General features: G+C 53.5%; 1 protein-coding gene across 3 annotated transcripts in view; it reads right to left on the bottom strand.

Moving 5' to 3' along the window:
* The window catches only part of LOC117640371 (FERM, ARHGEF and pleckstrin domain-containing protein 1-like), a 29,408-nt gene extending 17,379 nt beyond the window's left edge, over positions 1–12,029 (bottom strand). Inside the window, exons 1-12 of one of the 3 annotated variants that reach the window (XM_034376838.1) lie at positions 11,451–12,029; positions 6,893–7,192; positions 4,743–4,847; positions 4,446–4,668; positions 4,240–4,363; positions 4,077–4,164; positions 3,830–3,985; positions 3,593–3,753; positions 3,428–3,502; positions 3,242–3,277; positions 1,231–1,334; positions 7–390 (exon numbers count right to left, since the gene is read on the bottom strand). In XM_034376838.1, the coding sequence (XP_034232729.1) occupies positions 7–390; positions 1,231–1,334; positions 3,242–3,277; positions 3,428–3,502; positions 3,593–3,753; positions 3,830–3,985; positions 4,077–4,164; positions 4,240–4,363; positions 4,446–4,668; positions 4,743–4,847; positions 6,893–7,135 (1,699 nt within the window). In that variant the 5' untranslated portion in view covers positions 7,136–7,192; positions 11,451–12,029. Of the gene's footprint in view, positions 1–6; positions 391–1,230; positions 1,335–3,241; positions 3,278–3,427; positions 3,503–3,592; positions 3,754–3,829; positions 3,986–4,076; positions 4,165–4,239; positions 4,364–4,445; positions 4,669–4,742; positions 4,848–6,892; positions 7,193–11,102; positions 11,384–11,450 lie in introns of those variants that run through there. The other 2 variants (XM_034376839.1, XM_034376840.1) reach the window with 2 other exon arrangements.
* Positions 12,030–12,667: the final 638 nt, after the last annotated feature.

Below are 12,667 nucleotides of genomic sequence, written 5' to 3'. Positions count from 1 at the left end.
GCTGACCTGCACGCTGCTGCTGCTGCTGGTGGAACGGGCTGTCCTCCTCGTCGGCGGCCTGCATGCCCTGCATGTTGGCAGCGTCCCGGCCCCTGGGGTCCCTGGGGTCCCTGGCGTCCCTGGGGTAGTAGTGCTGCGGACTGGAGGTAAGCGACGGCCCGCACTCCGGGGACGTGTCCATCTCCAGGTCCGCATGCACGTCCGGGGTGTGCGTGGGCGTGTTGGAAGTAGTGAGGCTGGTAGTGCGGTAGCGCTGCTGGCTGGCCTGCGTGGAGCCGCTCGCTGTGTTCGGGTAGTTGTGGTACTGGCGTCGGTGCTCCGGGTCCGTCGCAGACTCGTTCATCGAGTTGAGCGTCATGGAGCCGCAGGACAGCGACGCCTGGGTGCCCACTGCAAAAGAGAGAGCAGGGTGAGCGGAGCAGCGCGGCGCAACACGGTGCGTGGACTTCCCCGCGACGGGCCAATGGGGTGCCGGAACAAGATTCGGGCTATTCAGACCCTGCGATCAGAAAGCACAAGTATTATTACGACAACCCAATCACCCAGGATGATTTGATTTGCAGTAAGCACTGCTCCCTAGACAGGGACATGCACGTCAAATCAAATCCAATCCTCCTCTTAAACTAAATTACATGAAATTGTAAGGTATCCAAAACATTTGTTAGTCTATTTCTTTTCTTTTTTGGAAATTGTTTGCTTCTGTTTGAGTGTTTGCATAATAAGTTACGCAACTGGAACGAATCTTTTGAGCAGACGTTATTAGCTTTTCCCTTCCATCACAGAAAAAATATAAAAACACAAGGATTGATTTCTTTTTCCTTTTCCAACATTTTAAACAACAATGGCAAAACACTAAAGAGAATTTTTTATCAACATGGAAGATAGAGCATGCTAAGAATGAATTTGATGCAACTATCCTATATCATGAGAATGTGTTGCAGGGATCCCATATTATCATTGCTATGCACCAAGGAGAACAAGGATGATTCAAGATCTACTAACATGCTTCGGGCAGAGCTTACAGCTAATACTGTGCCTCAGTTCAAAATGCAAGTCGCCTACATTTGCACTTGCCAACTCAGCAAGAAAAATGACCACAAATGTTCCTTTCAGACAGGTGTGACTTGCTTCCCGAACGGCACAGGTAGTTATTTAAATAATTTAACAGTGAGACTGTAAAAAATAAATATGAAAAAAACAGGCGCGTGCGGCCAATACCATTCAACCTACCAACTTCGTTATCACCCAGAGGCAACAATGGGTGAGCTGAAATGCTGCCGCCCACGTTCGCCACACTAGAATGAACAGAACTCGAGTGGCGAAACGATTGCGACCTGTCGGGAGAAGAGAAGAGAGAGATTGTGAAAAGGTCTGCACGTTGCAAAACTTATCAACGTACACATTGGAGTTTCTTAAGTCACCCCATGAATACACCTCCATCTAAGTTGGTGTATTAAATACAGTGGGGAAAGAAACTCTTGACAAAAGTACTTTTATCTTAGATTTCATAATGACCCCAAGGTTCATTCCAATAATGGTACACTATTCATTCACAATCCAGTTTGTTACATCTATCGGAGGAAATACAGAACTATGGATCAAAGGGGGAAAGGGGAAAAAAAATAAAAACAAAAACAAATGTACAGTGAACACACATAGCCTCATACTGAAGTGACTCAAACCACCAGTCACAAATCATGATGCAACACGCTTACTTTCACTTAGGTTCTGTAGCAGAACAGTCCTCTGCTGTTGAAGTGCTCTAAACCAAATGAAAGAATGTGTGCCACATCCCCATCAACTTTCCAGTACAAAGATAGGCATCCTAGCCACACCTTGAAAGCCAAGTACTCAATAGCAAAGACTTTAAACTGTAAAGTATGGCTTAACAATATGAGACTGAAGGTAAGCCTACCTGATAATCAGTTTTATTGTTGCTTTAAAAAAAAATGAAAATTTATCTGACGAGCCATTAAGTTAACATTTAAAAAATAAGAGGATGATTTTACGTTTCTGGTGATTAACTTTAGCTGGTGAGCATGATTATCATTCAGGAATGGGCGACTTAAAGTTAATTGAAGTTCCAATTCCCAAACATGAGCTGCAGCAATACTTTATGTAGATAATGCGGGGTTGCCTGAGAAACTATCAAACCTAAGACAAATTACAACAAATTTGAGTCAAGATTGTGATGGCAGCTCAATCAAAATCCAAAATGAATAATGTAGCCCAAATCTCATTAGTAATTTTGTGAATATTACTTCCATCTCCTTCTCTTCTCCAAAATGTGCTGAAGAGAGAAAAGTCTAAAAATAGAAGTCAAGATTCCGCAGATTAAACTTGATGCAACAATAAACAGCAGCATAGACAAAGCACGGTGCTAAAGGTTTGTATTCTGGCATTTCATGTGGCTAGTCAGTAGAGAAAGCCTTGCAAGCCAAAACCAATGACATGTCATCTTCTATACTCAAAGTACATGTACATGTAACTGTCCTACCAAACTTTCTATCCTGTACACACAGATGCATAGAAGACATGGCATTGCCTATCTCTGTTCAAAAGAGTTTGATGGCCACAAATTTAAAAGAAAAAAAAATTGACAACAGCTGCAATGATGCTGGAGTCAAAACTAATTGAAACTGTAAATACAGAAGTATGAAATTAAATTGAGGTTGGTAGCCCAAAAGGAAGCACTCCCTCCCATACTTGAAAGGCAAAACAAACATCACAAAACAAAAAAAAAGCATGCCAAAAATTTAACAAAGAAAACAAGAACCATAAAAAATATTTCAGGAAATACATTCAAATAAATAGAACTGCAAATACAAAAATTCATAAAGGAGTTTGGGGTCTATGAATGTATGACACCCCTTGTAAAGAGGTTTCGGAAAATACTGATTGCATGCATTCATGAAAGTACAAGTGAAACCATTAACTCAAACATCTGAATGTCGGATGATTCCAATAACAGGCTTTGATGCCAAATCAGTAGGAAGAGGTAGTCTGAATGGAAGTTACTACACAACCATTGCTGTCATTGCCATTCAAATGCCATATGCCACACACACATGCCAAAATAAAACAGATGCCAATCTTAAAATTCATTCCCCAATCAGTTTCTTCTATAAAAGCTATTACCTCACACACTTGAAACAAGTTTCTAGTGTTGCTCCTGAAAATGTACTACAAGAATTAAGAGAAGCTTACTGCAAGCATCTTGTCATGCCAATGAAAGTCTTACCACGCATCACCAGGTGTCGAGGCAGCCCCATCATCCCTGATTGCACCCAAAAGCAAACAGGAGTTATTTTACATTTTTCAACACAGGACCTGGCTTTCTTAGCATGAAGTACAGTTTGGGACTTTGCTAGCAACATCACATGAAGAAAAAGAATGTTTCAGAGACCTGTCTTTTAATAAAACTTACCTTTGAAAGGTTTGCCGTTTGATGTAGTTTTCTCTGACAAATTCAACCATTTGCTTCTGAGTTTTCCCACTGTATCTGAAATCATAGAGAAATAGCATAAAGTTAAGTATGGCTTGGAATTATTTTATTAGGGATAGCAAAAAAGATTGCATAAAGAATACTTACCGAAATGAGCTTCCTCTGCTTAGAACTCTTGTCTTTTGACGAGGAACAGTTTTGACTTGGGAGCATCGGAAAAAGCCATGATGTTCAACACATTTTTTCCAGAAATTTTTACATTCATTCCTACCATCAAACAAAAATTCAACAGTATCCTTGTAGTAGCCCTGGGAAAGAGAAGTTCATTGGTCAGTTAGTCACCTAAGAAGCCAACACAACAATTTACAAACTACTGCAACTTACATATCCCTCTGGAAGAAGCTTCACAAGAAAGCGTTTTCTCTTAAAACTAATTTTTCTGATTTTGGCCCATGAAAATGTATTGATTTTGGTGTAGTTTTGGAAGACGACTATGCCCATGTGAGCTACAGCTAAGTTAAGAGGCACTCCTTCATGGTCCTGTAACAAATTAATGACATACATACAAATACCATGTTTAAAAAAAGACAATAAAATTTCCTTCACTCAGATACAGTAGCAAATTTCATACTTTGGCTGGATGCATTTTCATCCCAAAGAGTTCGCATCTTCTTGCAGTTTCAAGAAGATTAAGGTCAGCTTCAGCAGGTGATTGGCCACTGCAAAATATTAAAAAATCAAATTTGAAAAAAATCAGTATTTTGAACTAAGTTCCATGTAATAGAAATATTTACACTAGTTTCCTATGATTTTCCATGATTCTTCTTTCCAGCTCTGAATCTTGATGAGGCACAAACTTGTACGAAGACAAATAGGTGTGGTCAGGATAGTCCTCTTGCACAAAATCACCACACTCGGCTGCAACAAAGAAAGGTTTCAATAAGCAACAGTCAGGATCATAATTTCAGATACAACAAGACAAAGCTTGTACATATTATACCTTGAACTATGTATGAAGCTAAAACAGCAGCTGTGTTGTCATTACACTGAATGTCCCCTTTGGCAAGATCTCGTTTTATTTGAAGGCAGAATAAGTATCTTGTGAATTCTTCTTCTAACTGAGCAGGGTCAGGAGTATAAAATTTCACACAAAACCTCATGTGAGGATCCACAAGGGAAAGACCAACTTGTCTGGTCATTGCTTTTTCTAAATCTAGCCAGTACTGTAAATAAACAAACAATTAATTAAAATTTTACACTGCTGAAAGCAAGAATAAAGTTGAATATAAATTCATACCTTGCATCCATTCATATCCTCATATTCCAGTCCAAAGTAATCTGCTTCAAGCAGATGAAGTTGGTTGCATACTTGCTCAAAGAGCACCCTCCCCAGGGCCTTTGACTGAAATCAAGAGAAAATTCGTGATTGGAACATGCTACAAATTTGCATCAAAACATTTTTTTTTCATTCTAAAATGCCCTTAATTTTTCAATAATTTTTGTTATTGTTTATTACAATTTTGTGACGCGGCTCATGCAGTTAACGCAGTGGGCGGGGTTCGGGGAGAAGGGGAAGAGGGGGGGGGGGGTGATTCGGGGAGCGAGTAGTGATCCCCGCTCCCCCTCCCAAACAAGGGCGCAGCGGCGCAGCGTAGAAATGCGGCTAGAGGCACGCCGAACCGCAAAGGCGACCAGAGAGAGTAGAGGAGAGAAGGAGAGACCTAGAGGAGAGCGCGGAGGAGAGAGACAGAGAGGGAGAGAAGGGGAGGGGCGGCAAGGGGGCTCCGCGGGCTAGGGCGGTCGTGGGAGAGACAGGGAGAGAGGGTGGATCCCGGTATCGATCCCCAGCGAAAAGGGAGGGGTGGGGGAGAGGGGGGATGCTGGAAAAAGGGAGGCAAACGGACCAGCGGTGCCGAGTCGTGAAATGCCAACAGCACCCTGGCCCTACGCGCCCTACGCCACACCGCTCCACGCCCACGCCATGAAGCGCGCGAGCAGCGCGAGCCGCGGGGCGGGGGCCACAAGGCTAGGGCCACGGGGCCACGGGGCGGGGGCCACGCTGCCAAGCCACACCAACCGGTAGCGCCACCCGACGCGTCGCGCCCCACATTTGAACGGGCCGCCTAAATCGCAGTTCAATAGTCGGCTAGGCTAGACACTCGGCGCGGCGATGCGCAGCGCCGTCCCAGATGAAGGGTCCCCTCCCCGGGCTAAAGGGCTGAGAAGGGAAGCAACAATTTGCCCGTCCTACGACGCCTTACGCCCCACGCCTCCCTCCCCCCCTCCCCTCCTTCGACAGATACGACCAGCGACACCGCCACTGCACCGCAGCGCCTAGAGCCAACGTTGCCCCTCCCGCCTTGGACTGGCTCTGGCCCTCTGGCCACAGCAGTGTAGTCTACCGCCCCAGCCCCTGGCCTGGCCAGAGTCTCAACTAGCGGAGCCAGCGGAGCGCCGGGAAGTCCGCCGCCAAACTTTGAAAGGCACGCTACAAAAAATCTATATTGAGTGAGACGTGCGGGGTAAAGGGGCGGGAGAGGAATCCTACATCACGTGCCGCAGTCCACTATCTTGTGCACCGGCGGGGGCGGGGGCGGGGCGGGGCAGGCGAGGCGGACCGACCCGGGCGGCACCGGCCGGATCTGCAGCCATGAGCGGAGAGCCCCCGAACCGAAAGCCCGCAAAGAAGGGGGTGGGCGGCCAGGGCGGCCAGAGGGCGTTCTCCTGTTGTTGTTGTTGCTCCTGTCGGCTCATTCCGGTGCACCTGGATTAGGCCCCGGACAGGCTGGAGTCGGGCTGGAGGGAGGGGTTAGGCTAGGAACGGCCGCACTGTCTGGCCTATGCCGGGCCGACCGCTGCGGCTGCCGGGGCTCGGACGAGGGGGACCCAATCAGGCCAATATTTGTCCTGTCTGCTCTTTTTCCGCCTCGCGACACGCGCCCCGCCCCGCGAGCCCCACGCGGGCCAAGCAAAGTGGCCCCCGCCCCCCGGCGTGCCGTGCCAGTGGCGTGCCCTGCCAGTGGCGCGGCACGATGCCCTGCCTGCCAGCTCGGCGGGGCGGCTAGTGCAGGGTCGTGATTGACTCGATAAGCAGCAAAGCAGCTCCCTTCCCCGCCTGAGGCCCGCCGCCCTGCGCTGCCATTGGCTGCCATTGATCCACTAGCATCCCATGGCCCGCCATGGCCTACTTGCCGGTGCACTTGGCGGGCAAGCAAGGGGCTTCCCCCTCGCACCGCCGCCCTGCCCGTGAGAGCGAGAGAGACAGAGCCTGCTGCACGCCCCTCCAGCACGTCCTCGAGCGCGATGCTCTCGTCGTCGGCGTCGTCGCCCTGCTGCACCTGTGGCGGCAGACTCATCCCGAGAGCCGTCCTCGTCGCGTCCCTCTCGCACTCACAGGCAGAGCGACGAAAACGAATCAGTCTGCAGGCCTGGTGTCGTTCCACTCACCTGGACCTGGAAGATGGTGACCTCGTCGTCCAGCTTGAGCACCCGGACGGCGAGCATCTTGCCGCCGTGGCGCGGCGCGTGCCCGGGGTGCCCGGGGTGCGCGGCCGTGGCACTGTAGGCGTGCGGCCCGCCCGGCCCTTGGCCCGGACCTTGGCCCGGCCCGCCGCGCGCGTGAGCGTGCGCGTGAGCGTGCACAGCGGGGGTGCTGTGCGAGTGAGACAGGGCGTGCGAGTGCAGCTCCATGGGCCAGCGCCGGCCTGGCGCCGCCGCATCAGACGAGCGTCAGCCCGAACCGCGTGCCTGCAACAAAACAGTCGTCGTCAGTCTCTGTCGTACTCATGGAGCGCCGTGAAGGTGGGCCAGCCCGGCGCGCTCGGCAGTGTAGCGGGCTGGCCTGCCCCGCCCCTGCCGCCGAAAGCCTCACCGCGCTCGGAAAGGGCGGCTCCCGCACGGCGGGAAAACAAAAACACCAAACACACACACACACACACACGCGCGCGCGCGCGCTCACGCCACACCTAAAGCAAACGAACGGAACCCGTCGCTGGCCGGACTTGAAGCCGGGCCCGCGCCACCGTGCATGTAGAGTATGTAGAGGGAGTGGCCGGGAGGACCACGTCGGCCGGTGCAGACAGACTTCCTCCTCCGCGTTCCAATTATTTCCATTACGTTCCGGCGTGCACAGCTCGGAATCGCATTTCCAGCGCCGTCAAAACTCCAACAGGGTGCTACGCTTGTACGCTAGGCTACGCAGCGCCGCGCGAAGCCACGCTGGGCGGCGAGGACCGAGCGAGGACCCGGACCCACACGCTGTCACAATTACGTCTCGTATTTTTAGCCGTGTCCCGCGGCGGGGTTGGTTGCCTGCCTGGCTGCCTGCCTGCGACGCTGGGACACATCGAAGGGCGGGGTGGCGAGGCGGAGCGGAGGGGAGCATCGCCACGGGAAAGCAATTCGTCCCTCCACTCCACTTCCCGGATGAGAATCGGGAAAACATCACATAAAGGCAGAGAGAGGGGGAAACGCCTCGGAAATTTTCCAGTTTCATTTCCCTTTCGGGAGCGCGGCGAGACCGACGCTGCGCTGCTCACGCGCCGCTATGGCAATCTTACGGCACTTAAAAAACCTTCCTCCGTTTATCCATTCATCCATTCGGCCGAGCAGCAAGTCACGTCATCCTTTGACACAGCCGCCGCTGCTGCCGGCGCTAAACACATATTTGTTGACAAGCAGGCTGCCGCCCGTCCGTCCGTCTGTCTGTCTGTCTGCCGCACCGGGATCGCGCATTTACTCGCCGAGCCCTGTCCGGTGCACGCCAAGGCAAATTCGCTCCGCGAAATGACGCGAGACAAGCCTTTTCCCTCCCTTTAGGCCTATTTCTTTATTTTTTTTAAGGACCCACCTTTCTCGCGCGCGGCTCGCGTCGTCTCGTTCCCGCAGTGGAAAATGTCACGCAACCTTCCCCCGCCCTTCGCGCTTCGCGGTCCTAGGCCGCGCGGCCGCGCAGCCTCTCTCGCACCTAGACGGGGCGCTCCACAGGTGCGAGAGAGACAGAGCGACCAAACCGACCCTCGGAATCGGCCTGCGGGCCCTGCGTGCGGGCGCGGTCGGCCGGGACGCCGCCCGTTGGCGACCCGCTCGCCGAGGCCTAAGTGGATCCGGCCAGCAGACGCACCCCGCTTATTCCTCCGAAACGACATTGCAATTCAATTTCAATGTGTAATTACAGGTTGCAGGCAGGGGGAGGGGCCGGAAGGAGGCGGGGCCTAGCCGGGCCGGGCCCGAACGGATGTGCCCTGAACGGGGTGGCGTCTGGCGACAGGCGCCGTCCCCCATGGCGGCGTTCGTTTGTTTTGCCGCCACGACGACGGCATCGTCGTCGACGTCGTCGTCCTCGGCACCGCCGTCGCCCGGACCGCCACCGTGCATCCCCGCCACAGGATATTGAAACGCGCCGTATCGCCCCAAACGGCCGTCCCGCGCGTCCCGCCGTGCGATTCGTTCTTCTCTCTCGCACCTCGATGCGGACGACGCGGACGTTCCGTGAGTGCGACGGAGACAGAGCGACGCCTGGGGCTGCCTCGGGCCCACGACAAGGCATTGCACTCAGACAGCGCGGGCCGCCGCACACACAGACAGACACACAGGAGCCGAGAAATGGCACATACAAAGTCGATTTGATCTAATCTCGCCCCCGTCCGCCTGGGTGCGCAGGGCTTGGCCAGGCTTGGGCCAGGCCTGGCTGGGCCGCGGTTTGACGGGGCGCTATGCCATGCCGGCCGCGCCGGGCCGCGCCGGCCCGGGCCGGGCATAGCAGTGGCGCTGGCGGGCCTTGCAGACGCCGCGGCGCCAGGCCCGCCAGGCCCCGGACCGCCAGGACACAATGGCGAGGGGGTGGGGCGCGGCCGGAGGCAGCCTGGGCGGCCAGCAGGCAGCCTCCGAACGCCGTCTTCGCTCTCTCTCGCACTCGTGCGGCGTGCCGAGGCGGTGCGAGAGAGACAGAGCCCCGAAAGCAGTGTTGAGACTGGTGAGGCGTCAAGCGTCAAGCGACAGATACGCCCTGCCCTACACAATCAGAACGACATCCTGTTTCGACGGCCGCGTCGCCGCGTCGCACACACGCACAGGCCCCGGCGCCCCGTCGCCCTAACGCGCTGCTCGCGCTGCGAGCGGCATTCAAGGATTCACGGCAGGGCGGCATCGCGCGGCGCCGCGCGTCACAAGCACGAATCTGGTCCGTGCACCGAAAAGAAAAAAAATAGAAAAATATCCGGCCGGCCACACCAATTTTCAAGCCCGGCGGCTGAAACGAGGCGGTCAAAACGACGACTCCAAGTGCTCGAAGGGCCCCGAGGGACAGGAAGGGGAAGGGACGTCCGAGGGGGCGGCCGGGGCGTCGGACACGGCGTTTCTCAAGCGACTAATGGATAAAGCAGCCACGGCATCGACGGGGACGGGGCGGGGGCGGCCGGTGATGCACGACGGCCATGTGTGTGAGTGCCCTGTCTCTGTCGCACTCGGGGGGCGTCTCGAGGGGGTGCGAGAGAGACAGGGCGACGGCCAGGATGAAGGGACCCTGATTGGAGGGGGCCGAGTCGTTGTGGCGCCACAGTCGCCACAGTCGTCGCTCTATGAAAATGCCAGAGAGGAAGACAGCAAGGAGTGGGAGTCCCCAGCCTAGCCCAGCCTAGCCCAGCCTAGCCCAGCCCAGCTTGTCTAGCGCTGGCCGAGCTAGACAGCCCTAGCCTCGCCGGCCGGCCGGCGCCTTTCCCTGCGTGGGAGGGGCCCTCGTCGCTCTGTCTCTCTCGCACCCGCACTCGCTCGGACCTCACCGTGCGAGAGAAAGACGCCGCTGTGCGGAATCGCCCGGTCGGGTCGCCGCATGTACCTGCATATATTTTGGATGTCAAAGTCCCACCTCCTCAATTTTTCTTCAGCCATATGTAAACACAGCTCGGTTTTTCAATAGTGGTTTGAACAAATGGAATTTTTATGGATGATACAGATGGAAGAAAGTCAGTCACAGAGAGCAGTCAAGGGTGCTTAAAGCAAAAGGAGTTCCGTCTGCTCAAGGAGAGCTAACCATAAGTACACCAGTCCATCTCTTCAGCTTGCAGAACCCACTTATCCAATCAGCAGACTTCAGCCAGACATCACGCCACACAGTAAACAATCAATTTCAATTAATTTGACGCAGAACAAAATGTATGCTGAATTTTCATAACAATTCACGCAGTATGGGAATGCATCTTCAGACATCTTACGCTTGTGTGACAAATTAAACTAATTAATTTTAAAACTTTCAAAATTTTGTATGAGTTCTGAAAATTATGGAAACATTGCAGACAGAATCTCAATATAAAAATAAAATCCCACGGTAAATTTTTGAGCAGTATTATGAATGGCTAGGACTGTAACCTACAAATTTTACAGTTCTTAAAATTTCATGACAAATGCCATTCAGATTCTACACAATAAAGTACTCTAATTAAAACACAAAAAGCTAAATGGAATGAAAACTAATTTTACTTGTAAAAGGCTGGCGCTTAAAACTCCTATGACTTCCTCGCACAGAAATGACAGTTCACAACTTGACACCCACACAAAAACAAACCTAACCTCAACGGATCCCTTAACCTGTTGTGGTTTCTGAATCGGGCTCGGGCCTAACAGCATTCCAAAAATAAAAGAGAGCGAATGCGTAACCGACCTGCGACAGAGGGATTCCGGCCAGTCCAGTACCTCTGGTGCGGTTTGCAAGGTTCTTGACCCCCCCTTGCACCTGCAGGCTCAAGGCTTCGGGGCAGCACAGCAAGCCTCACCCAGGATCAGGACTCGCGCTCCTCGGGACTCTGCGTCACCGAACAGACGTTCAGAGTCCGTGGACCGCGATTCCGACCAACGTTTGTGTCAGCACCGCGGCCCCCGAAATGGGTGACACCCGTTCAGCGCACAGACAGTCCCGGTGTGAAGGGGGTCTTGAAGGCGGCCAGGATCGGCCGCCAGGGACACTCCTTCGGGCCAGGGCCAGCCAAACAAGCAGAAGCCACTCACTCACCTTCATCCTGGAATCCAGCGCGGGAGCGGTGAGACGCTGGCGGAAGACACACCCGTGGAACAGGGGACTTGGAGGGCCCTAGCACTGTGGCATTTGCTGCACCGACATTCGCGAGACGCGAGGCGAGGGAGGGCCTAAGTCGCGCACGGCGCACTAGGCCACACAGCAGACACAGCCCTGCAAGCAGCACCAGCAGGGGGACCAGGGGCTTGGAGCTGCTGCCGCTGCCACCACCGCTACCGCTGCAGCCTCCGCCTCCACCTCCTCAGCCACCGCAGCGAGTTCCAGCCCAGCCACTCCCCGCTCCCTGCCACCGCCACATCCACGACTCGGCTCGGCTCTCCGCTTGCTTCGGCTCGGCTTGCTCGGCTCCGCGCTCCGCGACTTCTTGAACCGTGGAGGTCCTGTCTTTCCACTGCCAAGGATGCCTGGCGTCGGGGCGGCGGCTCCAGGGTACTCCAAGGCGTTTGTCCCGTCGGTGTTCCGTCGTTCCGTCCAGCGAGCAGACGCCCACGCCAAGCTTCGCGCTTCGCCCTTCTCCCTTTAATTGGGGCGGGGTGGGCCGGCCACACCCTCTGGAGCTGCTGGATGCTGGATCCACCGCAGCCACAGCTGACAGCCCCACAACCCCACAGCCCCCTGCCCGGACAGCCCCCAGCCGCCCCTGCCGCCCCCGGCACCCACAGCCGAGCTTCCCCGAACACGACCCGAACCACCCCCGAGCCGACCCGAGCACGGCCCGGGCCTCCCGAGCCCAGCGACGGGCCGAGAAGGGAACCGATGGGAACGCCTCACTGGCTGTGCTGGCTGTGGTTGGTTGCTGGAGGCGTCAAAGAGTACACGCCGGATGGAATCTTTTCATTTCACGCAGTGACGCAGTGTTCATAAAATTTGGAAAAGGGAAAACTGCACTACCGCAACGCAGATGTCATAAACTTAAGTACTGTAAGCGGGAACAAATCATCATCAATTAAAAGCTGAAAGCAAATGGAAGACCTAATAAGAGCTGCGAGACTAAAGAACTTGAAAACTATCATTGATACGACACGCTCTTCTTCATTTGTGACTCCATCAATGCACTAACTGGCACTGACTATGCACGATGAGGCCTTAAAGAAAAGCGCGCCAAATCGACGATGAATGTTTCATACTCGGCTTCACAGAACTACCAACCTGATAACCGAGTATCGTGAAAAGGGCAAGGCAACATAATTCGA

Source organism: Thrips palmi, unplaced genomic scaffold (genome assembly GCF_012932325.1).
Source record: "Thrips palmi isolate BJ-2018 unplaced genomic scaffold, TpBJ-2018v1 HiC_scaffold_12, whole genome shotgun sequence".
Lineage (NCBI taxonomy): Eukaryota > Metazoa > Arthropoda > Insecta > Thysanoptera > Thripidae > Thrips > Thrips palmi.
This window is presented reverse-complemented; position numbering and strand designations above follow the sequence as displayed.